The sequence below is a fragment of the Simochromis diagramma genome, unplaced genomic scaffold (assembly GCF_900408965.1).
Source record: "Simochromis diagramma unplaced genomic scaffold, fSimDia1.1 OVJJ01000602.1, whole genome shotgun sequence".
Lineage (NCBI taxonomy): Eukaryota > Metazoa > Chordata > Actinopteri > Cichliformes > Cichlidae > Simochromis > Simochromis diagramma.
In genome coordinates, this window is record NW_024387040.1 from 3,100,240 (window position 1) to 3,126,977 (window position 26,738).

At 41.2% G+C, this 26,738-nt stretch overlaps 1 protein-coding gene across 5 annotated transcripts in view; it reads right to left on the minus strand.

Annotated features, from left to right (window-relative positions):
• sema5a (sema domain, seven thrombospondin repeats (type 1 and type 1-like), transmembrane domain (TM) and short cytoplasmic domain, (semaphorin) 5A) overlaps positions 1–26,738 on the minus strand; it is a 147,670-nt gene that overhangs the window by 45,212 nt on the left and 75,720 nt on the right. For all 5 annotated transcript variants that reach the window (XR_005697547.1, XM_040043678.1, XM_040043680.1 and 2 more), the window contains 8 exons: positions 23,480–23,693; positions 21,895–22,180; positions 19,414–19,549; positions 13,204–13,408; positions 9,338–9,545; positions 7,501–7,618; positions 3,701–3,882; positions 2,345–2,488 (listed from right to left, as the gene is read on the minus strand). Coding sequence is in view for 4 of the 5 variants with exons in the window: in XM_040043678.1 (XP_039899612.1) it covers positions 2,345–2,488; positions 3,701–3,882; positions 7,501–7,618; positions 9,338–9,545; positions 13,204–13,408; positions 19,414–19,549; positions 21,895–22,180; positions 23,480–23,693 (1,493 nt within the window). In the remaining variant the exon portion in view is untranslated. The remainder of the gene's footprint in view (positions 1–2,344; positions 2,489–3,700; positions 3,883–7,500; positions 7,619–9,337; positions 9,546–13,203; positions 13,409–19,413; positions 19,550–21,894; positions 22,181–23,479; positions 23,694–26,738) is intronic.

Sequence of the window (26,738 nt, forward strand, 5' to 3'; positions counted from 1 at the left end):
GTAGGGAGGCGGAGTGTGGAAAAGTGAGGACAAGTGTGGATTACAATCTTGCGAAAGCCCGAGAGAAGGGGGAAGATGCACAAACACACATGCTCACACAGACGACCGTGCAAACAAGTCGTGCGCATTAACTGCAGCAACCCAACACAATATGAAAAAAAAAAAAAAAACATGTCCGCAATCAATATGTAGAGCTTTAGAATCATCATCATCATACACACTAATCATTTCAGACGAGTAAGTGGCTTTGCTCCATCTCATCTTATCCTTTTCCCTTCTCGGTAAAACACACAGAGCTGATCAAACCAAAAGCGAGGCTAATTACCCGCTATAGGCTGAGTAAGCAGTGCGGACGCTGTCAGTGTGCTGAGGGAAATACCAACAGAAGGTTCATAAATGCAGGCATTAACTGGCCAGATTTAAGCCCGTAGCGCTGCTGTTTCATAGCATTTACTTTATCTTTAAAAGCTTTGCCTGCTGCAAACAATCAGGGCCAGACTTATTGGAGGCCTGTTGGCTAATGCAAAAAAAAAAAAAGACGTAGAAAAAGAAGTTTATTTTGCCCTCAGAATCGTTGTATTTTGCGAATATGCGTGTCTGTGTAAATATAAGCTCGTGTCATATGCATGGATCTGTGAACATAAGGCCTGCGAGTTAATCCCAACAGAGTGCTTGAAGCAACAGCGTATAGTGTGTCTTTGGTGCAGATGTCTAGCACCTATGAAAGAAACCCAGTGCCTCATAAAATAAAAGCCTCCACTGGCATTAAAAGAATCGCTCAGCGAGCAGAATTTGAAAAAACGCCAGTCCGCCTCACGCTTTTAACGACAGAGGTGGTTGAAATTTTTTGGACACTGTGTTGATCACCTAATTTTTTTTTTTACATCTCTTCCCAATTTGTTTTGTGGCACAAGCAATAAACATTCCTGCTTCACCAGGACACACACATACACCTTTTCTAGCATCCCTTTCTTTTTCCTCCCTCGGGCAGTCTCAAACTGACACAGCATAATTCATCTGTTAACACATTTTCTTTCAGTGTCTCTGCTTTCCTGTTCATTTCTCTCTTCAAGCACTTAACACACACACACACACACACACACACACACACACGCAAGACTCCTCCCCTTTCACTCCTGTCTTACAAGGATCCTTCTCACAGCTCTCACAGCTGGCCTCTAAGGTGGCCTAAGGTGTTTTAAATAGCTGAACAGAGCAAGCAGTGATGGAAGGGGAGATGAAACAAATGAGATTAAAGCTCGGAGAGTGAAATCGAAGGGTGGGAGGTGTAAAATGTGCTTCTGGCCTCCTGTGGTCTTTAGTGCCAGCCAGCATTTTTTGGGTTTGGTTCCTGAGTAAGTGGGCTGTGCCGGTCACTCTGTACATGTTTTGCTTAGGGCTCGTGGCGGAGCAGTCACTTTCTCAAGGACTGCTCCAGGAGCAGCAATGAGTGCCAGAGGGTGGGGGGGAGGCAGGAGGTTAGACGAGGGAGTGAGAGGAAATGAAAAAGTGCTGGGAAAAGGAAAAAAAAGAAAAACAAGTAATATAAGGTTCATCCTTGAAGGCCGTATCCTATTACTCACCCATCACGCTGCTTCTGTTGCCATGGTGACAACTGGTAACAATTTCTGTCTCCTTTCTCCTTCCCTGTATCCTCTGAACTGTGTTTATTTGTACTTTTACAGCCTTCACCTCGGGTTAACAGCAGGGGATGGATGAAAAACATCAGACACTATGGACACCAAGAAGGAATGCCGCTCTGTACTTGGATGGAATTAACTTTCTCTAAGACAGCTTGTTTCGTATATTTTTCGAACACACCTAAAGATCTTAAAGTTTTCCTCAGTGCTTTTCAGGTTCACCTTATTTAATTGACCTCATTTAACTTAAGAAAACTCATCTCTTGACCTTTTCTACCTTGCTTCTTCGCATAGTTTCTCCTTGAAAGTTTTTTTCAGGCCTTCAAGGTTGCTTAGAAACCATACAAACATCTTTAAAAAGGCGATTATTCTACAGCAAAGCCTCCAAAGCTTCAAAACATGGACTCAGTCTGTGTGTGAAAGCCAGATAATTACCCAAGCGCAGGCCTATCCCACTTATTCCTTAATTGGCTGTCACATATTTGGACAGAAGTGAGGGGGGAAGGCGGGGAGGAAAACAAAAAGTCACAGCCAAAGTCGTACTTTCTAACAGCAGGTTGCAAATTATGGGGGAAAAAAGTTGTTTTCTTTTTCCCTTAACTTAAACATGCATGGATCCAAACGCACTTGTAAAGCTTGTTTTTACTTGAATCGGCTCATGTTGCCCAATGTAAATGTGTGGGTGTTGCGTTTGCATTATTCACCTCTCCTCGCGGTTCTGGCCCACGCATACTCGTCCGCCGTGGCGAGGGGTCGGGTTGCTGCAGGAACGCTGACGCACCTGAAAGCCAATACCACAGGTGGTGCTGCAGGGAGACCAGGAAGTCCAGGGGGTCCACGCTCCATTTCTATGGTGACAGACGAAGTAATGTCAGTCTGTGACTTTAGCCACTGATTGAGAAGCTGTGCAATTGGTCTTGCTTGTACCAGATTGTCCTGTCTTTATTGTTTAAGAAGAAGGTCTTGGCTGAGAAGCCATTCCTCATCGCATGTTGCTCAGAGGAACAGCACGACCTTTCTCAGGGCTAACACAGAGAAACACGCCGCCATTCACCATCACATTCACACCTATGGTCAATTTAGCCACACGGGAAGAGTAAGGACCAGCCTGCAATCTGAACCTTCTCCCTTTTTGGCGATGGTGCTAACCACTTCACCACTTTGCTGCTTGCAGGCGATCAGACCAATATTTGTAGCACATATTAAGGGAAAATGAGCCAGTGAAACAAATCAGATAAAGGGATGTGTTTTCACGTGTCTGTTTCATTGTAAATGTAATAATAGGCTCTGAGTTTGAGATAAGCATTTATGATTACGCTCAGACATTTATTACTGCAAAAGATTAATTGACTGTTTCTAACTACCCTTCATCAAAATGCCTCATCCTTCATGAATGAATATGCTCACATCCTTGTATAGCCGCCTGAAGAGTCATGCAGCGCCAACTTTAACTGTGAGAGTTAAAAACAGTCACGTCAGCTGATGCGGTGCAAAAAAAGGCAACGCCCAATCAACACTTGTTAGCCCTAAATAGGTGACAGTGAGGATGTAACACATAATGACTGGCTGTGTGTAGATACCAAAGGAGTAGATGCAATTCTCCAGGAAATTAACTAACATCTCAACCTCACTCTTAAAGGTACAGTCAGTCGTTTTCAAGGTTACTTTATAGAAAAAAATCAATGTTACTTATAAATACATATTGATTAATCTGTAATTACATCTTCCAAGAAACTGATGCCTTAATTTAAAATTTGTAGAAGTCTCTATATTACCCCGCCATCTTGAATGCAGCGACCAAAAAGGACATCAACTTTCTGCCGAATCGTGCTTTATGTCTGTGACTAGAGACCACACATCTAGTACACCTTACTATTGGGAACTGTCAACCTTTGAGTCACCGAGCAGCTGAATAGGGGAATAATGTTGACGTGCCCGCTGTTCAAATGTTACTCAAAGTTCCAGTTCTATCATTCCCTACATAGATGTATGCAAAGATATTCATAGACAATTTAGAAACATTTGCACATATGTGCTGCTGCATCAACAAAGTAGTTTACCTGGAGCAGTTGGCGACCTCAACACTGATCCCATGACACTGCTGCCCACCACACTGCGGGGCTGGGTTATCGCAGGCTCGCGTCCGACACAGACAAGCCCCTGCACTGCCTCCGTCGTTGTGGCTACAAGTGGACCAGCCGGACCAGGCACCAAAGCCTCCATCGACTGTAACATTACGAACCTAGCAGCAACAGAGAAGGTCAAAAATAAAACACCTGAAAGTAATGGCTTTCTCAAAAATGGTCATTGAGTGATGCTCTCAGGAAGGTATTGCTCTGTGAAATTCAGCCCATCGGTGGATGAAAACAGAAATCAATTTTCCTCTAATAGATGCAAAGAAAAAAAAAAACATTACATCTACAGCACACCCCAAATTGTGCATTTATGTGCTGTAAACATAAGGAAGATACACAAAAATTGCATCAGGAAATGATGAGTGACGAAAACGGGAAAATAGAGATTCATAAATGCAGATCAAGGCTGTGAATGGACACATTCAAAGGACAGAAATATGAGGAAATAAAAGTGGCCTCATAACTGAATATGTGAAGCAAAACAGAATCGAACAGGAAGGCTCTGATATTGCAGCCGCTATGAATTACGACTGATGTCCTAGGCGTATGAGCTAAATACAAAAAAGCGCCGTTGTGAGATTCAGAGCTGCAGATGATATGAGCCATGTCGCCGCAACATTTCAGGATGATTTAAAAATGCAAAGAACACTTTCACACAAGGGGAAGAGGGAGCGTGATCATCAGCAGTTTTGGCAGAAGCAGAATACCGTCTGCCCTCCGCTCTTTTTGGTAATTGAACTCTGCTGTGTGCCTAAATGGGGTACCCTTGCTGAGGCAGACAACATCAATGGGCTGCCTAGAAAGCAAACAACTATACAGCGACAGCCAATGCAGAAATATTGCAATATCATTTACAGCCGAGGCTATAAATGATTTGGTAGATGAATATTTCATGCTGTATATATCTCTCATTAAAAAATAAAGATCCAAAGAGAAATAAAATTACTTTTTTACTGGCAGGAAATGTAGTTTTTTTTTCATTAAAATGCCAAAATAGAAGGGAAAAGGCGCCAGAAAGAGGACAATAGAAAAAATCTGAAAGATGATGAAAAGCACTCATATTTCTTTATGGAATATAAAAATAATACATTCTTTCACTGACTGAAAAAGCAAGAGAGGGGTCTCTTTTTATTCAAAAATATATATATAAAAAACATGCTTTAGATTTGGGCTTGGTGGAGGACAGGCAAAGCGGATACCTTACCAAAAATATTGAGTAAAAATTTCCATTTTACCTGAGTTAAAATTGGGACAAAAATGTCTGTTACTAAGACTTTCACCTCCCCTAAAACCACAGCAAAACACATTTTTTTGCTTGTTTCCAGACATGAGACTGTGAAGCCAGATGGCGATTATGAATAGGTTGGTAAAGCGTATCTCCTGTCTCTGCCTACACAACACTACTCAGTGTGCAAACCCTTGACTGGCCTCCAACTCCAGGCTTCCACTTCGCAGGAGAACAGACATTCAGCCAGTTTAGCCTTTGCAAACTGTTAATGGACTCACAGGGAGTGAAACTCTAGCTGTGATAAAAGAACGCTTCTTTATTTTCAGGTTTTACAAACTGCGAATGAATTGTTGTAGACTCCTACTGTCTGGCCATTCCTCAGTGTCAGCATATTAGTTCATAAGTTCATTTAGATTAACTCATGATCACTCTAAATGGACTAGACCGGACCAGACAAAGGTTAACCAAGCAAATATATACCCCATCAGTGGTGTGGGCAGTGATATGTGGCCACCTGAAAATGCATAAAAACTAAAGTATTAGTGGCTATGCAGCAAGAAACACAGGTAATATCTTCAATCAGCATTTAAAGTAATAACTTGAATTTTGGGGGGCGGGAGAGATGTGAACCCAAATGACAGTTAGATTAAAAGATAAGCCATGCTGTCTCACGCCCATGATCAGACAGATGACAATTACTTTAAGCTATGATACTGTTAGGAAAATGGGAGTGACAACTTGATTTTTACACTTTTGTTTTGTAAAATTTTACATCATATAACAATAACTTATAGAGAGAAGATATAAAAAATGGACAAAGCCACTGTGACTGTGTGAAACCAGACGTGAACATATTTGGACAGGAGCACAGAGCAGAGCAGCTACTAGCTAATGCTAGCACTTTCTAGCTAGTTTAGCTAGCGACATGAAACCGTAATTTGGGGCAATACTGAAGTAGATTAAGTTGGCCTATCCTCAAAAAGAGATATTTTTGAAACACTTAGTTACAAAAAAAAGAAAAGAGGAGCATATTTTAGTAAAGTTTGATGATTTAGTAGACAACAACAGCCACACTCCTCATTATACAAAGCATTAATTACTTTTTAAACAGGCGGGTTACATCACTGCCCACTCACTAAACGTGAATTGGCAAATCAGCTCTAGATTAAAGCCCTTTGAAAAACAAAATTCCTGTCCTTTCACCCTCGATTGGTCGTGGCAGATGTCTGCCCCTCCCCAAGTCTGATTTCATCCTGTTAAAAGGGAGGTTTTCCTTCCCACTGTCTCCAAGTGGTTGCTCATGGTTGGAGTTTTCTCTTTTCTCTTTCTGTATTATCGTAGGGTCTGTATCTTGCAATAAAAAGCACATTGAGGTAACTGTGATTGTGATTAGGTGCTATATAAATAAAATGAAACTGAAATGAATTGTCTTTTGGAATCGACTCAATTTTGGAGCCAATTTGAGGAGCATCATTTTTTGGCAGTTCTTGGCTTCATTTCACAGGCTTGAAGTTTGGGTTGCTGTTTAACCCTGTTTTCATGCTTTGTGCTATGCTAAGCTAACTGTGCCTTGGCTCCTCTTTCATTTTTAATGAGCAAATATGAGAATGATGTAAATTTCCCGCACATTAAAATGATTCACCAAAATGCTCAACTGATCATAGGTAGCAGAGCTAAATGTTTTGAAGCTGAAATTGCTTCAGTGAAAATGTGATCTTGATGAAATTTTGACTAGAAATGTTGTGGTGAGCTCATGAAGCTTTTGCCTCTGGCACAAAGAAAAAACTCACTGTTGCAGTTGCTGAAATGGTAATGCTTATTCATGCACATATATGCATGTGTAATTGTGTCCATGTATGCTCTTAATGGATATGCGGATGTGGTGTTGGCTAGCTTTCTGCCAGAGCTCTGCTGACAGATGCCATGGCTTGAGTGCCAAATATTTCCCTGAATATAAAGCCACATAAAAGAGCCACACAGCACTCTTGACTGGCTTGAAACTGATGTCTGTGAAACACTGCTCAAATTGATAGGCTTACCGCCCCCTAATACGGCTCCCAATGCTGGTGCACGTTAAAAATAAATGGAAGAGCTGTTGTGCTAATGAACCAGCAGTCGGAGGTGAATGATTGAGGCAGCGTTCTCGATCATTCTGAGGGTACATGCAGCTCCCTTAAAGTCAAGTTGTTCAGTCCTGAGATGTCTTTTGTTGTTGGGAAGGATATGTTTCACAGTGCTGGTTTTAGGGACTGCTCGTGAGCCGTGAAGATCTGGAGAGCAGGATGTAGCTTTCAATGGGGAAGAGTACAAATGAATGTAAGAAACGAATACATGCGAAAAAGAGAGTGAGCTTGCAGGTGGAGCAAGGATAATTGTGTTTTCTGCCAACTTTTGTTAAGTTTGAAAGCTGAAAAAAGAAAAATAAAGCAATCAAACACCAAGCAAGTAAGCTACAATGAAGTCTGTGCACATCACACAATAGCTTCATGATACTCACAGGGCATTTTGAGATGCTTTGCTCCCACTGGCTCATTCTGATGCTTTCCTCCAGAGTGGTGCATTTCTTTAGCAGCAGATCCCAACCGCAGTACGGGTCCCTCGCTCCTACACAGGCTCTGAAAGGAGAGAATAAAGTTCGGCATTTAATGGGCTTTTATTAACCTGTCATGTATGCATACAGACACCTCTGCATCGTTGCTTGACATGAAATCAAATATCAGGGTGAAGAGGGAGATTACTGGGAGAGCTAAACGATAAGGTGCTGGAAAAGGTGATGTATGGAAATATAGAACTGCGAGAGATAAGATGCTGGGGAAAGTGTCAAAAGAGTGACAGCACAGGAAATAAGAAAAAAAACAAGAGAGGGGTACAGAGAGCGTTTGGGAGAGGACAAAGAAGAAAATTTACAGTGGGAATGTAAATCACCATCATGCATTGCAATGCATCAGCATCCTAGAATTATCTCCTAACACAGTTTAGTGACTGATTTTTCAGGTAATCTTCAGTCAAACACCAGGATTACATTCATGCCATCACATACGCGCACACATACATTCCTGACTCAAATAGCTTATCAGCTCCCACATGAGAATGCTGTAGTAAAGATAACTGGGTCTGTTTTTGCCGTATCCGCTTCAGATGTTTTGCTGAGTGCAATAAAAAGCCCGATGTTACTATTTTCATATAAATAAAAGTCTGCACTGACAGCACAATGACATATCTTTGAGCCGCAGGCTTCAATGCTGGCTGACATGCCCCTAGTGAAATGTAACAAAGTTGTCCGTGGGTTTCATAACAATGAACCGCATGCACACACAAACAAGTGAGCTTATGCAAGCAACACATGATCATACCCTATCTGGCTGTATAAAATTACAGAAAGGGAAGACTCATGCTTTCCTGCACACAGAAAGTGGCTGACATAATGTCTGGGTGACTGTAGGTGTCCAGACAAAATATCAGGGCCAAAGACAGGAGAACAAAATGAAAGGGAGATGTAACACGTCAGTACCTGTCTTTCATGGGGCCTTAAGGGCTGTACAGATCGTACACCTCCCATCGGTGAGCCACACAGCAAAACACGGAGACAGCCGTCTAATATTTCAAATAGGCAAACCTCAAAGAAATGTCAGTGATGATCTCAGAAACACTCCCTGTAGCTGCCAGTCCGTGTCCAAGATTTTATTACTTTTATCTGTTTTTTTCTGTTCTGAATTCTCTCTTTAAGAAAAAAAAAAAAAAAAAGCATCAGCGATGTGATGAAGTGCCATTATGGCTGCAGCATATATCACAGAGCCACAGCTGTAATATGAAGCCTTAAGTCTTTTGTGTATTCCAATAACAGCTCATTGTGCGAGAGATAAGGTATGCAGGTGTGATTCCTTTCCTGTGTGCCATGATGGATGGGATCCCAATCTTAGTGAGTCTTCACACCCCGGCCTCTGTCTCAGGTTTTCTTTGCCAATATTTATACCTTGATGGAGCTTCTTCCAGACAGACAGAAACTCAATATATCTGATAAACACACGCACACGGTCGCTGCAGGACTGTGCACGAGGCAGAAAACATGTGGTTTTGTGGGCGGGTCAATGACAATGAGCGACATCGAGACAGGGCAGCCGTGGGCACCTCCAGTGGCTCAGACAAAGCTGATTTAGAGGATTTTTAATCTCACCAAAGGCCCCTGATCAACACAAAGGCCTGGCTCCCTCAGATAAAGAGCATCTCGTGAAAGAGGGAGCTTTAAAATTTCGTTGTAAGCACATTTGCTTTTTTGACCATTTCAACTGAGATTAACGGTGTTGGTTTGTTGGTTTCTTTGCGCATGTACTCACTCTCTGCTCTTGTGGTAGCTGCATCTCTTGAGCGGGATCTTGATGACCTGGTCTCTCACACCCACGTATAGCTCGCTGCGGCTGTGCAGGATCAGCAGGCTCCGGATGTGCTGCCTCTTCCTGGGAGGGAACAGCTCGATCTCTTCTAAAAGGCAGCTCCCTGTAGACTGGTTGAGCGGGGAAAGCACTTTTTTGATAGTACCGTAATCTAGAAGAGAGAGAAAGAGCTGAGGTGAAGATTTGGCCACAAAGAGGAAGGAGGGTCATTTTCTGAACAAGAAAAGGTGGAGGAAAGAGCAAAAAGAGAGCCATGGTAACAATAGAGGAGTTTGAGGAGGGTAAACAACAACAACACATATTTGCTGGATGTGAACTCAGGGTGCGAGCGCACACAAATAACAATTACTTCCTAACACAGCGGCTGTGAAATAATACTGTCAAAAAGAATGGCGATGGCTGGTGTGCCGAGCTCTGTTATGCCGTCAACATGCAGCACTGTCGATGCAACCAGGGAATTGATATGGCACCTGAATCCATGATTTCTGGCCTACTTTGCTTTGAGGGATATTCCAGGGGATAAAACCTCTTTGTAGCTTTGAGAGAGAGGAGTGTGTAAATCCATGTCACTGTGAATGTGTCCCGAACCTTATTTTCTGTAAAGGCGGGCCCCATGGGATAAGGTTAGGGACACATTTTCTTTGGAGAGAGTTAAAACAAATATCATCTATTATACATGCAATCCCTTGGGTGAAGAAAAAATAATTAGGTGCACAGTGATGCCTAAGGAAGACGTGACATGCTAATAGATATTTTTAAGGCAGGTGATGCAGAAGTTAGGTTTTGCCCCCAGCACTATGGGCAAGGGAGCAATTAGTTCTGGAAGTAGCAAGAAGTGTAGAATCCCAGTAAGGCTACATTACTTTGGTATTTGGGAGTTGGCTGGCTTGCTTGTTTTGGATGCCAGATATTAGACCACTCTGCCTGTAGTCCATAAATATATGGGTCTTAGAGTTACTACCTTTGCAGAGACATTAAAGGGATGGAGTTCTGGGTTGGAACCAGAAACATGAGCTGAATTTAGTTGATTAGATAGAGGATAGGGAGTAGCTCCATAGTGCAGTCGTTTATGCATTAGCAAACAAACAATCCACTGTTTTTTTTCTCTGGGAGTAGACACAAACTCCTTTTGGGTTACATCAGGAAGGGTTTAAAAAATCTACCAAATCAAACATACTGGGCTACTACTTGCTGTGGAGACCCCGTGTGAATAAGGGAGCATCAAAAAGTAGCTAACGTAGAGAGCTTTAATTGTGCTAATTGTGGCTAACATTAAGGTAGCTATTGATAGCTAGCTGATCTAGCTAGCTAGCTAATAGATAGCTACTCACTCATATTGTACTGTATAAATCAATCAATCAATCAATCAATCAATCAATCAAAACTTTATTTTCAAAGTACTTCTCATACAATAAAGATGCAACTCAGATTTCTGTACACATTAAAAGGAGAAAATAAACAAAAATACACAGCCGGACACAAACACCTTTTTCACTCATCCCTCTCATCACCCCTCTGTCCCTACAACCCCACCTAGATATCGACACCCACCTGACAGATAAAAAAAGATGTAAGGGAAACTAAAGTGAACAAATAGATACACAAATATAATAAAAGAGGATTAACCATGTAAAGGAATGATTCAATGAACATGCCATTAAATATATGAAAAGTAAAATAAAGTAAAATATATGAAAAGTAAAATAAGTTTTAAAAGTCTCAGCAGGCCAGCAGTCATTAGGTAGACTGATCCACAAGCGTGGCACATAATAACACGTATGGCATAAGACAAAATAGTATTAATTAGTAGTATCACCATTTATCATCCTTCATATTATACTATTTATGATGTGTAGGCAGCTACTATATGTGCATAGGTGTTATTCTTACCCCGTACTTTCAAATTAGTTTTAAAAAAAGGTTTTCTATTTTTAAATCCAAGATTATTTTATTGTGCACACGTGTTTCAGAAAAACGTTGTGACTGTATGTTGAAGTTTAATAAAAATACAGTGCAATGATTTCAGATCATTCGATTCATATTTAATCAAAATCATTAACTTCTTATTTGCTCAAAGTTAAATCATAGCAGATAAATTATAATAGATAATTATAGCATTATCTGTTTAATCAAAGATTAATGTAATCCTACTTCTATTTTTGTGCTGTTGCAAATGTAGCTTATATTAGTCATAATATATGTATATGTCTTACTTCTGATATGCTTTATATGCATCCGTGTGGGGAGGTCTAAGGTCACAGTTACTGTATCTAATTACTTTTGCAAATGACTAATTAGCTAAAGTTTTAATCATTAATGCCTTATGAGTAAGAAAAGCATTGTTTTTTTTCTTAAAGGATTTACCTGGTTAAAAGTTTAGCACTGCGGTGAGCAATGAATTTAAAAGTCTTTTTCTTTTAACTGAATTCTGTTCACGTTAATGGAAAGAAAATAAATACTGCTTCGGGGCAGAAACTCCTAACGAGGGCTGAAAAACAAGGTGACTGCTTGCCACATGTTCAAATTGAAAACCCCCACACCTTCACATCTTTGGACCCCTAGTTGTAGCTAGCAGCTTTTCCACAATGGCCCCAATCAGTGGGGTGTGTTTAGGCGTTAATAATGGCATGTGATTAGGTACAGTATGTGTGCTAGCCAGTGGCCTTGGCGGCATTTCAGATGTTTTCATTAGCGTCTGGTTAGTGTCTAGGGAACTTGCAGTGTGGGCAACTCTGGTCCAATGCTACATTGATCACAGCCCCATGCAAACAATGAGAGGGGAGTTTTTGAGGGAGATGCCAAGCACGGAGGCAGCGAACTGGAACAGGTTGTGTGTGTGTTTGTGTGTGTGTTTTCGTGTATGTGTAAGTAAGAGGGAGAAAAAGAGCTTGTATGCTTGTATATGAGATATCCAAAAATAACACTGACGCTACAACAGGAAGATCATGTTGACATTTCCCAGTGGGCTTATGGTACATTAGCACAGTGAAGTGGGTCACTACATTCAAATTCTGCTCAGTACACCTGTTCATAATCCACGTATGTGTGTTATATCATAATAAAGACACCCTGGTGCCTATCTGGTGTCTTGCTGATACTGTTTCCCCCACCTTGCCAAGTCTAACATCACATATTGTCACGCCATTATGATCAAACAGTGGACTGATAAGCAGACGGCACCACGCACGTCAGACTGGGTAACCGTGCAAGGGCTGAATGTGTGTGTTATTAATTATCCATCTGTCTGCTTTTGATGCATCACTGTCTGTTGTTTCATGGTATTTATGATCTCTTCATGAGGGATTGCATGGGAGTGACATGTGGTGAGCCTGCCTGCATAATAGTTTATGTTGCGTCAGTGCATATGGAGAACATATGGAGGTAAAAAAGTGATTTAAACCCATGTCAAAGACAGAGCTTTGGCGTCTACATGATAATCATACTGATAGATTGGTTTCATTTGTCTTCACACAGCCCCCTATTTTTCTCGTACAGAGTGCACTTCAATTATGCGAGTATAATTTTAAGTATTTTACTGTGACAACCAATATTCATGGCTGTCGAAGTAACAATTAAAGCTAACATTTGAAAAATAATGACCCTTTTTTTATGAATTAAGACAAACTTAGCTCTAATTTTGCCCACTTTAAATAAATAACATGTTTATGTAGGATACTGTTCCTCATAACAAGAAGCTAATAGAGAAAATTTATTTTTAGACCCTTTAATATGTCACACATTGACATCAGAAGGTCCAAAAGTCAATGTGCACGAAAAAGAAATATGTAGATGCAATCTTAAAGACCTACCTGTGGCCAAATATATGATGTGGAACAGCGTGTCTTTCCCCTGCACCACATCCACTGCCACATGAGTGAAGCGCACGTTGTCCTCCATGAAGTAGGGCACAGGAACCACAGGTTGGATCACCTCATGCATCAGTAAAAACTTCTGCGCATCCTGCAAGTTTCTTTGAGTCAGGTTCACGTAAGCGCCGGAGTCGATGGTGCCGCACTGTGGGGAAGGTAGGGGAGTCGGAAAGGAAGAAAAAAAAAGAAAAGGTTTGACTGATTTCATTAATAAAAGCCTCTGGGATGGCAAGTTAATAAGCTTAAGCTTTTTGTTCAGAAGTACCACCAGAGATGGAAAAGGGAGGGATTGAATGATTAAACGAACAAGGCTTGAAAGTCAATTGCTGAGTCGTTGCACTGGTTTTCTATCCTCACAACCTCAAGACTTTGTAGTCAATACACCGAGGCTGATGGAAGGAGTCTGAATGTGATGTTTGACTGAGCAAGTAGTTACCTCTTTCATTAGATTCTTCTCCTCATATGCATATATATTGCTGGTGAGCTTTATTGGTACCCCCATAACAGTGTGTCTTGATTTTGTCATTCTTTACCTCAAAAGTATCTTCTTAAATCACTTTTCAGGTCTTCGTTATTGCTACTCTGAAAATAAAGCATGCAACAATATCATTCAACCAAAGAACTCCCACCCTGCACTCAAAATGGCTTGCACCCACGATTTTTGGACTGTAAAAATCTGCAGTCAAAACAACAGAAGTGTCTCACAGAAATGAGTGAATTCCATTGTTACAGATAAATTTGATTTTATCAGGCATTGTTTACTTGGAGTTCTCAAGTCCCGGTAGAGACCTGCGACTGAAGCAGAGTCAGTGCTGCGGCGCTGGCTTATAATAAGAAATATCCGCTATGTAACATATTTCCCAGAGTCTATTACTAAAAAAAAAAAAAACTGTTCAATAAAGTGAACTCTCTCCAAATGGGATTTTAAAGACGGAAATATTAAGGAGTCAAGAGGAGTATGGTTTCCTTTTCACGTTAGAGGACATTGTAAAACCCAAGTGTGTTCATTTTTAAAACTGTATTGTTAACTGAATCTTTTTATTGGATGTTACTAAAATGATTTTTAGGATTTTGAAACGTCGTTTTTCAAATTCAGTATAGTTCCAGCGATCACTATCACAGTGCACTACTATTGTAAAAAAAACCAACACTTTGCAACTTTCTGTGTAACGTGATCACTGAGATTTTAAACAAACTGTAAAGTGTATCTACAGTTAGGTCCATAAATATTTGGGAAGAGACTTTTTCTTTCTACTTTTAGTTCTGTACATTACCACAATGGATTTTAAATGAAACAACTCAGATGCAGTTGAAGTGCAGACTTAAAGCTGTCTTTTTTTAAAATAAAAAGATTGCATAAAAATGTGAGGAACTAAAGCATTTTTAACACAATCCCTTCATTTCAGTGGCTCGAAAGTTACTGGATAAATTGTTAATTTCTAATACTTGGTTGAAAACTCTTTGCTGACAATGACAGGCTGAAGTCTTGAGCTCATGGACATCACCAGATGCTGGGTTTCCACCTTTTTATGCTCTGCCAGGCCTTTACTGCAGTGGCTTTCAGTTGCTGTGTGTGTTTGTGGGCCTTTCTGTCCAAAGTTTAGTTATCAACAAGTGAAATGCATGCTCAGCTGGGTTAAGATCAGGGGACTGACTTGGCCATTCAAAAATATTCCACTTCTTTGCTTTAATAAACACCTGAGTTGCTTTGACTGTATGTTTTGGGTCATTGTCCGTCTGTATTTTGGAACACCGCCCAATTAATTTGACTTCATTTAGCTGGATTAGAGCAAACAATACGTCTCTGAACACCTCAGAGTTTATTTGGCTGCTTCTGTCCTGTGTCACATCATCAAAAAACACTAGTATCCCAGTGCCACTGGCAGCCACGCATGACCAAGCCATCACACTGCCTCTGATGTGATGTACTTTGGATCATGAGCTGTTCCATGCCTTCTCCATACTTTTATGTTGATATCACTCTGGTAGAGGTTGATCATGGTTTCATTTGTCCAAAGAATGTTTTTCCAGACTTGTGTTGGCTTTTTTTTTAGATGGTTTCTAGTAAAGTACAATCTAGCCTTTCTATTCTTTAGGCTTATGAGTGGCTTGCACCTTACAGTGAACCCTCTGTATTTACTTTCATGCAGTTGTCTCTTTATGGTAGACTTGGATATCGATGCGCCTACATCCTGGAGAGTATTGTTCACTCTTTGTGAAAAGGTCTCTTATCATCAAGGAAATGATTCTGTGATCATCCACCACTGTTGTCTTCCTTGGACGTCCAGGTCTTTATGCTTTACTGAGTTCACCAGTGCTTTCTTTCTTTCTCAGGATGTACCAAACTGTAGATTTTGGCTAATATTGCAGCAATTTCTCGAAGGTTTTTTTTCTGTTTTCACAGCTTAAGGGTGGCTTGTTTCACCTGCATGGAGAGCTCCTTTGACCGCTCTCCATGCAGAGCGGTCATTTGCATGTTCTTCCAAATGAAAGCACCACACCTCAAATTATCTTCAGGTCTTTTATCTGCTTAACTGATAATAACATAATGAAGGAATTGCCCACACCTGCCCCTGAATAGCTTTTTTATCAATTGTGGAATTACTTTTGTACCTTTAAAAAGTGGGTAGCACTCATTAAGGAACTGAAACTCCTAAACCCTTCGTCCAGTTTAAATGTGACAACCCTCAAATAAAAGCTGAGAGTCTACACATTATCTCCATGTCCATTATATACCTATAATTGGAATATGTTTCAGTAAACAGGTAAAAAAAACAAAACTTGTGGCAGTGTCCAAATATATATGGACCTAACTGTACTTCTTAAAGGTAAATAAACAATTTGAAAACACATTGGATTACCTGAAAGCTATATACTGAAAACCTGGCTGTGCTTCTCAGTTCTCTAAAAGTCAATGTTTGCGAGGCACTTGGTATTCACAGGATGATCCTCATGCTTTTTAAAGTGGAAATGTAGATCCTTTTCTCCACCAAGCTGAAAGGGACAAGGTGAGGCATAAAGCCATTTCTGCTGAGGGAGAGCTGGATGAGTAAAGCTAACCATGCATGTCCTCTTCAGTAAAAGAGGTCCCAGGCTGGGATCAGGATCGTGGATTGAGGCCCAGTTCACAAAGAATAGTCCTATACTAACTGATAAACCAGAGAAAAGCAAGATAAGCTTTGTTCTGCACTTGCATCAGCCCAAATGACTGTTTTGTACATAGGATCATGTTTGCTCCAGGATAACTATATACACACTCACTTCTTACTTGGTTGGAACTGGACCTTGGGTGGTAATTAGTTCCTGCTGACTAGCTACAGTATGAACATGACAGAGACTTTATAGAGATCAATCCTCGGCCTTCCCAGGGCTGACAGATGAGAATCGTAGAGGGCTTCCCCACGCTGGTGAATGGATCAGTGCCCTCGCCACATCAGGAAATGGGAAATTAAAGCCCTGAAGGACAAGAAGGAGCAACACTGAGTGTGCCCATGTGCCAGACTGCCTAAAAGGAACTTCCTGTTTGTGCCAGAAATGTGTTGCGTGTCTATGCGATGCAGCCTGAATAGCAACGCACGTGTAAGGCTTCCTTTTGCAGTTTGTCCTTGCATTGTGTGCGTGTCTCTGAATCCCAGAGTGTCGGTGTGACTATATTTCTGCCACAGTGAGACAAAGTCAGACACTGACCAGTGAGGGTCTATGACATCTGTGAATGAACCGTGAGATGGATGTTGTGATTTCCTCAGTACAGTCAAGGTGAGGGACACAGCCATTATTTGGCTGAGGACCCATCCAACATCAGCTGTCTCGTGCATCACCAGTGGACTGCGCTCTGGCAAGATGATAAGTGCCACTCAGAAATCCATCCAGGTGGGTCGGTCTGATAGCATGCTATTCCACTCTCTTCCCCCTAACCTTCCAGGTTATTCAGTATTTTAAAAACAATGTGGGTTAGAACTAAATCTGGTTATTTTATTGGTCAATTTTATGATTATATATAACAGCCAAAGGAAGGCAAAGAAAACTGACACTTTTATTTTCCTGACATCTAAATATAAACCATAATAAGGACATTCATATTTGGGTTTGAGTTGAACTTTAAAGTTTATTTTCAGACATAAGCAATGAATGTGTTTTTACTGTTAGCAATTACAGAGTGAAAGAAAACCTATACGACTCATAGAAGGCATTAGCTCCTAATGTACAGCAAACATGACTCATCGCCTGAATAAACTCTCCAGAATCAATCCGCGTGGTTCAAATAAATGGGGGGCTTTTCTTTGCAGACAGACAGGGAATTAAGCTCTCAATCAATGACCAGTATGTGTGTGTTGAGTGATGAGCTCGCAGTCATAATTATCTCTATTTGGCAGCAATCTATAACCCTTTATTTTTGAGGGCGTATTTGTGTACGGTAGACATGTACGTGGCCAGTGGCTTTCATGGCTGCAAGTTTCCTGTAGGTGTTTGTTTGTGCATTCACTCGTGTGTGTGTGTGTGTGTGTGTGTGTAGGTGTGTAGGTGTGCTTGTAGAAAGGCCTGAAAAAAAAGGACAGGCTATAAATCCTGTGCTCGTAAATCTAATCCTCCAACATTGACAAATGCTTGATGAAGATGTCACTGAAACCTAGATAAAGTGCGCATCGGTCCAGTGGTGAGGAGCAGCCATTGTGCCTGAGCTTAAGTGGAAAGATGAGATGGAAGAGGAAGAAGCCGTATAAAAGTCTATAGTGCATAGAACCCCCCCACCGATGATGTACCTACATGTACAAGGTGCTGAAGAGGATACATCTGTGACCAGATAAGGAGCACTAGTTTTCTTGATGGTGCTGATGTGCAGAAATGTGAATACGTGGTGACAGTGACAGCTTACAAATTTATATGTATGTGCATGTTTTTTTTAGAATACTATCACACTCAGCATTTTTCTCTATGTGCATTTCAGCCACTTTTTCCGCAGATAATGTGTCTGCGTTAGTTCTCGATAGGAGGCATCGTGAATAGTCATGCATCTGTTGGTGGGAAAACGGTCGAGGGCCATGATGTGTGGAAACGAGGGGTTTGCTCACTACTGGTAGCCATGCCTCAGAGGGATTTGAATCCCTCACGGAGAGCTGCGAGGATTAGCTCATTCGCTATCTGCTAAGCCTGCAACAACTGAGAGCCACTTCTTCTGCTAATAAAGCATTCCCGCTATGCCATCAGTATGGAGGAGTGCTTCAAATCAGAATAAGGTGCTTGGTTTGCCCCTGCGGGTTTTAGGATGGAGCATAAACATAAAGTGCCACTTGTGCAAAACAAGGACAGTTTATTAGGAGGCCCACAGTTCACAGAACGAGGCTATGAGACATCTTCAACGAAAGATTGTGCCATTGTAAAAATCACTGGATTTTATAACGAGCGGTCGTAATGTGTGTGCTCATGAGCAGAGGAGAGAGGTGACTGAAAGAGAGAGAAAATTAATGAGAGTGAAGAGCTTCCTGGGACTCTGACCAAGGCCGATCAAAGCAAGCACACATTTATTTATCAGCATACACATGCAGCATGTACACTAAATGCATATATTTCCTTGGGCGTGCTCCCAGCTGTACTGTATGACTGATTTGATTGTGTGTTGAGTCTAAATGACCCCTAGCTTTAAAAAAAAAAAGAGATCAGTCACGATCACAGAAGGGCAGCTAGATCTGAACTTTACCTCACATACATCCTTTAAAAAGCTGCTCCATCACATAGGGTTTTAACTATGCTAGCAGCATGGAGGAATGCATCACTGGTCCAAAATTTTGGCCTTGACAAGCATTAATTTTTGTGCAGACATCAAACCCCAGAGCATAAATCTGATCGACTCTATCTGTAACATTTAGGTGGAGTTCGAAAGCTCTGGATTGGGATGACTTCTGAAGTAATTAGCATTCTCATTAGCAAAATAGCGTTAGCAATAGCGTTAGCATGCTAGTGAGTTTGTTTCCCAGGCTTAACCTGGGTTCTCTGAATAGTGAGTGAGGTCTCCATTGCACAGTCAATAACTGTAACGGTTTTTGGCTTTTAGTCCAACAGAGCTGAGAGCATTATTGGGACTAAATTAAACACATTTTTTAAGCATTTGTGGTTTGTTTGTGAAATAAACAGACTTAAATATAGTTTCATTACCTGAAAGTCTGGGTTGGGGTTTGGGTAGGGCAGCCAGGCCGACCTTGAGTTCTCCTGATACTTGAAGGGCCCGTTGAAAGCCTGTGATATGGCACTGAGATTGAAGGCACACACTGCAGAGGCAGCAATGCTGTTTCTGAATGTCAGGAAGATAAAAAAGGCAGGAAGAATCCAACAGAGGGTGATGAGAGAATGGAAAGGATGAATGTCGAGACAGAGAGAAACAGAAGTAAGTGTTAGAATAACCAAAATCAAAAAAGGGGGACTATACTGCAAGTAGAAATCTGTTCAGCATTTCTTGGTATTTGTACAGCTGACCTCTTTATGTCTGCACTGCTCACAAACAACACAAATCAAACACTGACAGACTGACAGACAGACGCAGACGCCGGGGTAAGTGATGGTCATTATTGGAATATAAATCCAGCAATGGGACACAATTAAGCTGTTCGCCTTGTCTGATTAACTGTACAGATCTCACGCTTGAAATACAGCTTTGACTTTTTAAGCTGTCAGTTTCAACAAGTACCGGTCTCCTCCCTCGGACGAGAAAGTAAAGAATGAGAGTATTAACTCTCAACTCAAACAGTGAGAGTTGGGCGGTGTGAATTATAATCCAGTGCAGCTGTTCATTAAACTCTGTGCCTGCAGGGGGAAATGTTTCCAATACCCTTCAAAAGACTTCTTTTCAGCAATGTGAAGGCACTGACCATACAGAATTGATTACTCAGCTTTTAATAATGGCCTGTGTGTGCACGTGGGGGCGCACAGGTGTGTTTGTGTGTATGAGCGAGGTAGGAGGAAGAAAGAAAGATGGCGAGACAAAAAGAGGGAAAGGGTTTTGATGTTTACGACAACAAAAAAATAATGCTTTTCATTATACTCCCATATACCTAATACAGTGTGGAGCAAGATGATAAGCTTCTTTTGTGGGGAATAAATGGGAGATAGCTGCTGCAATTTGCAGCCCTCTTTGTAGATAACTTGGGCTATGAGGCTGAACATTTCTAGACAATAATATGGTTACACAACACTCAATTATATACACTCACTGCATAAAATATAACAAAGATATGTCCTGTTTTTTCCTCTATTATATTGTACGATCTTTACCTTAAAATTTAAAATACCTTGACTTGTAACTTTTGCTGTGAACCAGCTATATGTATATACCCAATTTAATAGCATGTTCATACAGAATTTCCCATTTAAAATGAACTAAAATTTATGTGAAAAACATGAAAACAAAAAATATAATTTTTAAAAGAATGACCAAATAAATGCTGAATAAACAACTGAATTATTCTGAGTAGTCATGATATCAAAGACCAAGGAAAATAAATTAAAATGAACAATTGGTGAATGATTTGAAACAAACAAACACATTTGAAGAAACATTTTTAAGATAACTTTTCTAGGTTTCTGATTTTTCTTTTTTGCTGGAAAATTCAGTCTGACACTAGAAGTGGTTCTCAAATCAAGTCGTTCCAGACTTTCACTTGCTTTTTTGAGTGTATACTTAAAATGTGTTTTGTTGGCAACACACAGCAAAAAGTTTAGTAATTCAGTACCCGATCAGCACACAGAAACCTGAACTTTTTTAAAAACTTGTACAACAATATATGCACTTTTTTTTTTATCACAGCTACAGATTTTTAAAAATCATTTTCTTGCTGCTGTCCGATGAAAATCACTGAACTATTGTTACCTGGCATCAGTCTCAGTGTGTAAAGTAACGCACGTGTTACATTTTTCTTGTTTCTACAAAGAGCTCTTCTTTCATCTGACTTCGATGGCAGTGATCGCCTCCACTACGTGCGTGCCAGCATTTTTGTTTCTTATATGCAAAATGTTATGAATTAAAGTCCAAACTTTAAGGTTTAAAAACACATGTTGAATTTTACTTTACTTTATTCACTAAACTAAGACTATCTCTTCATCCATACATCCATTCTCTTCCGCCTTATTCTTATTAGAGCAGCAGAGAGTTGGAGCCTATCCCAGCGGGCATAGGGTAAGGGTACACCATGGGCAGGTCGTGAGTCTGTCACAGGTCGAATACTGAGACCAGCAATCACTTATGCACATACCTATGGACAGTTTAGAATCACCAAACTTTATGCATGTCTTTGGACTCTGCAAGGAAGCCAAGTTGCCCTGAGGGAAGCCACAGAGGTATAGGTACTACCATGTCACCATTTTAAGCTACTGCAATCTCAATATAGACGTAACAGACTTTTATTGTGAAAGGAAAGGACAGGAAGGCCTTTTGGCGTGTTTCTGGTATGGATTAGGCAGTAACAATGGGAAACCCAGGTTCTTAGCAGGAGGAGGATGTCTAGTCAGGTAGCTAGCATTAGCCACATGATACTTGCCACGTGAGATCAGAAAGCTTGAGGTGTAGCAACAGTAGCTAAATTATCTGGGTTTTGCTAAATTTCTGTGGATGGAACAATAAATATTACGGTTCATGTCACTCACACATTAGTAGTAAAAATGCCATAGAGCAGCTCCAGCTCAGGCAAGTAGAAAGTTCCCTGCAGCTCGTTGTAGTTGAAGGGGATTTCTCCTGGTCTGGAGCAGTTCAGCCTGGCCTTCATGAAGGTTGTCCACGTGTCCTCCAGGAGGAAGCGGCCACCGATGTCGTTCTTACACACCCGCCCGGCGCGGGAAAACACCGTCCGACCACAGTCGTGCTCCACTGCATTTTCCCGGAAGAAGAAGTATGTGAAGTTGCCAATATCGTAGGATGAGACAAAATTCGGCTCTGTTGAGGCAAAGGTTACAAAAGAGGAGGGGAATGAATGGGAGGTGGCATGTCAGAAAGAGAAAGAAGACATAGAAAGAAAAATTGAAGGATGCCAAAAGAAAGATAAAGTGCAGAGAAAAGGAGAAAAAATACAGAAAGAAAACTATTTAAGGTTGTGGGAGTAAGACGGAGTGGGAGAGCGAACGAGGTATGTGCTATGACTGATTGACTCGCAGTGTGTGCGAGCACTCAGCCCACACAACAGCAGGTGATCAGGATTAATAACTACAGGCTATGTTATTAATGGCGTTGTGTTGTAATAAGAAAACTCATTTTTCACTCCCCAAACCTAAAGGTTAGGATGAGAAATGACCAAAACAGGTGTAGCGTAATAGCTTCACCCTATCTGAAACACACGACCTCCACGACACTGTCACGACTACAGCGTTCATCTTTATGTATGACATTATTGGATTTAAACCGCACACTTTATTCTCACTGACAGTGATTTAATTCAGGTTTAAATGAAAGTTACCCCCTCCCCAGCACCTCCTCGTTTCAACTCTTTTCTCCTCTGCACCTTTGGAGGGCAGTGTGGAAAAAAAATCAATTCGCCATAAAATTAGTTATTAAACCGTCTCCCAGAAGGTTGCTGCCAAGCAATGTATGTGGTAGTTTTTAATTTATTTTTTCAATTTAACTTAAATGTGAATCAGATAAAAGTCACTTGCTGACAAGATAGTGATTGACCTGCTCCTCTGTAGGCTGGACACCTTAAGCGCTCTGAAGTCGCCCAATCTGCACTGAGGAGGTCTCTGCTTGAAGTCAGCCTGAACGTTCAGGGGAAAAGACATTGATTTTTTTTTTTTTTTTGTTGGATGAATTCACAATTTTATGCCCCTCCTAGACGGTAAATATAAAGATTTTCTAGTTGCTTAGTAACTTAAGAATTAATTGTTTTTTAAGGTGAAACGCAGCAGAACAATTATGAGAGGAGGATCTTCTTTTCTTAGCATTCGCCAAAACAGCATTGCGCAGCAGATTTAAGGTGGAAGATAATCTTTCAGCAGAGACAGATTCCAACTCCCATGCTACATAAGCATCTGCCAAGCTCAAGCATCGTCGAAGTCACAAACTGAAGCCCCGGCAGCTGCAGTGCTAATGTTCGATAGCTGCGCGGGGATAAAGCAAAAAAAGAAAGCAAATCCTCCTATGGTGTTTCTCTCTATTCGAAATGGCCATTTATCTTTATGTAACAACTTTTTACATAGATTTGCATAAAATGTAGCATTCATTTGAACTTTGGCAGCTCCCCACCGTTGAGCCACTTGGAGTTGTACTGGGCAGTGCGCAGCGGTGGCAAGCCGCCCAGGCTGCGGTAAATGGCGGGGTCTCGCCCAGAGAAGTCCATGGCAGTGGCGGCGTACAGCTCCCCGCTGGAGGTGATGAGGGCGGTGGAGTTGTGGAGGGGATTGTAGGGACACCGAGCCATTCCGCTAATCTGATCGTGGATCTCTGTCAGATTAGTCAACTGCAACACAGAGAGAGAAGACAATGAAGGCGAGGAGACTAAAGAGGAAACAAACAGTGAGTGGTTGGAAGCAGACGCTCCATACGTACTACTAAAAGAAGCTTATTTTGATTGTTAGCATGAGTATCCCATGAGTTAAGCCAAAGCAATGAAAAGAAACACTCGTGGGAATAAGAGTTGTTTTCTTCACACAAATGATTATTTTTGAAAACCTGCATAAAAATATAGGACATAGTATCAAAGGGCAGCATTAAAATTCAAACTGGAGGAGTCTGGTAATGTTTTGTTTGTTCCTGCCAATATGCAAATGCTGCAGACTGAAAAAAATGGAAAAAAATACTTCCTCTCATTATGTTTTGTTTGGTTTACATCTACTGAGAAACACACACATAGATCTATTTGAGCAAAACCTTCAGGAGCAGCAAGAACACATTTAGAATCATTAGCAACGTAAAACACAGCAACACAGCAGCTGTTTCAAGTCCAACGTTAAGAAACCACCTGTTATAAAACCAATAAAATTCCTAAACAGGCTTCTTAAATCAAGTTACTCTTGGCTGCATTGTTTAGTTGGTTTGGTTTCTGATGTCTCTACAGGACAAGCAGCTGTTTTTCTGGCTGTAGCGCTATTATACCACAACTTTAAGAAGCCCTTCTGAGCTCAAAAAGAGGCTTGATGTGAGATGCAGTCTTCTGTTGCATATTGCCTTTGAATATGAAGCCAAATCCAACTCCCCGCTTTTTAAAAATACTTTACAGCATGACCCCGGCTTAGCACTGACACACTGCTCTGGTTGCTCCTCCAAAAAAAGGAGAAGAAGCACAGGCCATAGCTTAGAGACGCAGCCTTGAATACCAAAAAAGTAGTAATGCAATTTTTAAATCCAAGATGTAATTATATTTTATGGTGCAAAAGTAAACACAGTATACGGGGATTAGCTCATGGTTCGTGCTCCCATCCGAGTTCATCTGAGTTCTGATGGGGGACAAAAAATGCATGACGCAAAATGACTGCACTAATCTCAGGTTTAGACATGCACAAAGGATAATTAAAATTATTCTATTTGCAATTACTTTTCTTTCTATCAATCAGCCTCGTTCCACATTTATGACTCTATCCACTCCAAGTGACAGTGCAAAGTCTCAAACGCTTCAAATGCTCCCCTTGCTTTTCACACGTTTTCATCAATCTGTGCATTCCTTCCCTTATTCCATAACGAGCCAGCCGACTTCTGCGGCCAATTTCCCGGAGCTGGTCAATTTGGATCAAGAGTTCTGTTCATTCCTGCCACCCCTGTTCCGCCCAAACCACACCAGACAGAGCGGCCCTGTCTAATCTCTGCCAGGCCGAGATGAAAGCCTGCTATTGACTGGACTCTTTCTGTGGGCCGGAATAGTCATTCTAAGGTCAATCGGGCCATTTAGAAAACCAAGAGCAGCAGCGATAAATAGAACGCAGTGCATCCGTCGCATTTTGAGGAAGTGAAGTGACAGTTGTCTCTATGGCGGACCCGGCAGCTGCGAGAACAGGGCGCTGAAGTGACTCTGAATGCTCCTGATAGAGACGATGCAGAAAGAGACAGCTCACAGTGGAAGACAGATCACTGCGAGTGCCAGCGGGATGCTGTGTATGGTGCTACTGAGAAGCCGTTGAGAGAATTTTAAACTACCCACTATAGCAAGAAGTCTAGCCGCAAGCCCTATGTCTGATCCGAGATGCGCTAGTGGACAGAGTTGTCAACAGTAATCCTCGAAGAGACACGGGGAATATCACTTTATATGACACATCCAGTGCCTATCTGTCAAGTAACCATGAACAGAAGGCGAAGCTCCTTCTCATCCTGTGCTGCAGCATGAGTTATAGTGTATAATGGAATCTATTCCCAACTAGGACCACTATAACAACGTAAAATAGAGACATAAATCAAGAGAGAAAGTCAGTCAAAAAACTCAAATGGTTAACAGCATTTAATCATCCGTCTCCCAGCGCTTATTAAACCATTAATATTCTCCTCATTGTCTGTTTATCACCACAGCTGATAGTAAATCTGTCCGAGCGTGATTCTGTCGCCGTTGCTGTTCCCAACTCGTGTTTCACATTAACGGACGTTCAGTGGGTAAATATGACAGCGCCTGATGAAATACTGCTATAATAATGCCATGGCATTTCAACTATATGTATTTTCACAGCGGTAAACAGTCATTACGAGCCAGTGACCTTTGGATTCAGTGCTTTTGGACAAAAACAAATGTCATCATAATAGTAAGCTCCTGCCTCCTCCTCCTCTAAACGCACAACAGAACGAGAGCTAGATATCTATGCTATGGCCTTATTGCTGTTCTAAGGTAAGAACAATACTCTAACATTTTAAGCGCTGCTCTATACTTAACATCAGTGAGCATTTGTCACCACCACCAACAAAAAAAAAAGGTTCTCAGCTGACACGTCAGTTACCAAGAAACATGGTTATTAGTGCTGCTTTTATAATAAAAGTGAAAGGGCTGCAGCCACTCGCAAACCGGTGGTTACTTCACGAGAAAAATATTGGGTTGCTCTACTGTGTCAAGAGCCTGCTGAAACACAATAGCAATTCAAAATGAAAAGTCCAGCTAAACATCCTTTAAAACACGGGATTAAGAGCTGCAGGGAATTTGAGTTAGGAGGAGAGAGAGAGGAGCGAAAACCTTGCGTCACGGTAGAAAGAAATATAGGAGACGAAAAGACAATGTGATGTGCTAGAAAGGTGCAAAGTAATTGCCGTGACTCATGAAGAAGGACAAAGCAGAACAGATGAGACAGGGAGTCTGTTTACTTGCAGGCCAGCACCATGATTTTCAGGAGTAATGAGCTTAAGGCAATGTTTTGATTACGATGCTTAACAAGTCTGAGGTAACACGACATCCAAAATAAGAGAGCTTAATAGGATTTATTTTGTAATTAGTCTACATCCTAGAGTGCAAAACAGGAGGCAAGAAAAGCCACAGGAGCTTGTACAGAGAATCCTGTGGTATTAAGATCTCAATCATACCTTGATTAAATGTGTT